This window comes from Mya arenaria, chromosome 17 (genome assembly GCF_026914265.1).
Source record: "Mya arenaria isolate MELC-2E11 chromosome 17, ASM2691426v1".
NCBI lineage: Eukaryota > Metazoa > Mollusca > Bivalvia > Myida > Myidae > Mya > Mya arenaria.
The window spans coordinates 2,787,713-2,789,720 of NC_069138.1; the positions used below are offsets into that span (position 1 = coordinate 2,787,713).

Genomic DNA, 2,008 nt, shown 5'->3' on the forward strand with positions numbered 1-2,008 from the left:
CATTGGGAAAGCTTTTTGAAACTTGGTATATTTGCAGAAAACATGAATATGATTTAAAAAGCTAAATACCCACTGTGTATTCATCCATTATATTTAAGACGGTCGTAATAACCATAATTATGCTATTAAATGGTTGTTTAAAGTACTGTGGCCCGAAGTTATGTCTTGGTTAGTAATATTAAATGACAATTATGGTATTGAAAGTGAACCATCGGAAAATTCATAAAAATACTCCTAAAAAACAAGATTTGTTTGCAAAAATTTTCTTGAAAAAAACAACAACAAAGGATTTTTAGGGGAAAATACCTTTTTTCGTGTGTTGATTGTCATTACATATTAAGTCATACTGCAAGACAGCTAATGAAAAGCATGCTAATTTACGCATGGGTTGTGAAATCCATCGGAAAGGCACTACAGTTACTGGCACGCTTGGAGGTTTCATTGAACATCCAGAATATGGACTGTGTGGCATTATATCTGCTCATGTTGCTTTGCATCCTGATGAACTTTACGAATGTAAATATCGAGGCGGCCATTTGAAACTAAACCACTGGCCAGAAAGGTATGTCCACGATAGAGACATTTACCAGCCTGCAGCGTATGACGAATCACAACCGACTGGACATCTTGTGGAAGCCGTTTACATTGAAGGTGACAACATCACATCTGGGGTGGATATAGCCATTTTCAAAATAACAGACAGGCTTCCAGTGGATGGAACATTCCCAGCGCAGATTCGAGCTGGTATTTTATTTTGCTTAATTACTATTACGATTTTCAGTATATGTCATAATCATCATTTGATAAATATATGCTTGCTTTATTTATTAATTGACGTCATATTACTTTCTCTTTTTTATAGAACAAAAAGAAGCTACAACCCTGAAATTCACAAGCGGAAAGACAACAGGCTCCATTAACACAAGTAACCATACGCTTTGGAAATTTGGGAAAACAAGCGGACAAACAAGAGGACAAATGGAATTTGTGACACCATTTGTAAGTGTAAAAGAAATTCATTTAAGGTGTATGGCAGGTGATTTCCAAGTCATGCAAATGAATTTACATCAAGTAACATCAATTGATGAAATACCTTTTGCATGCCCTGGTGATTCCGGGGCGTTAGTGTTTCTAGATAGAGAAGATCTTGTTTGTGTTGGGGTTATTGAAGGTGGATTTGAAGGAGGTGGTCCCGTCTTCGTTTCGCCTATTAACTCCATTCTCAAACACTGCAATGTTACTCAGCTGAAATCATTTTACCCAACACAAGGAGAAATGGCCGCAAGTATAAGTGAACTGCAAAAACAAATTACAAAAAATAACCAACAATGGCGACAAACTTTAGTGAAATATTACGCAAGTTGGAAGAAATTCAACAAGGTAAAACCACAAACAACAATGCAAATCCAGATCAATAGGCAAATCTCAAAAGAAAAAATATGACACTGATACAGAATGTAATTTATCCTAATCTTTATTAACCTTATTCGTCAAAACAAAAAATGAAGGCGACATATGCAATTCCATAATAAGTGTCATGTCAGTGACGTGAACAAACTCATCGACTTTGAACATAAACACTATGTTTCATGAATTATTTTTAAAGTTTGTATTAAAACAGTAAGCTATTACATTCTAATTGTTATGTTCTTTAATAAATACATTGGTAGTGAAACTGTGACATAATTATGATGGATGTTTTCATACCATACTACATTATTGTTTATTTACATGATGTTCAATAAATCGTGATAGCTGTTTTTTATCAGATGAAACGTTTTAGATGCATAACGGGTGACAACTCTTAACAATTGAATTTAAATTGTTTTATTAAGAAACAATCATGTTCGCATGCTGTGAAGTTTTCACCTGTAACCATATTGCTGTTTTTGTGTGGTTATTTTTTAAATTGCAATCAAAAAGTAAATTTTTGCTGACAACGGAAAATCAACTGTTTAACGATACCTGTATAAATCTGAATTATACGAATTACTAGCAGGTACAGTTT

At 34.0% G+C, this 2,008-nt stretch overlaps 1 protein-coding gene across 1 annotated transcript; it reads left to right on the forward strand.

Moving 5' to 3' along the window:
• Window positions 1-348: 348 nt before the first annotated feature.
• LOC128224166 (uncharacterized) lies at window positions 349-1,803 on the forward strand. Its single transcript, XM_052933903.1, has 2 exons — window positions 349-744; window positions 863-1,803. Exons 1-2 carry the CDS (start codon window positions 384-386, stop codon window positions 1,441-1,443), a joined length of 942 nt encoding a protein of 313 aa, XP_052789863.1. The 5' UTR covers window positions 349-383; the 3' UTR covers window positions 1,444-1,803.
• Window positions 1,804-2,008: the final 205 nt, after the last annotated feature.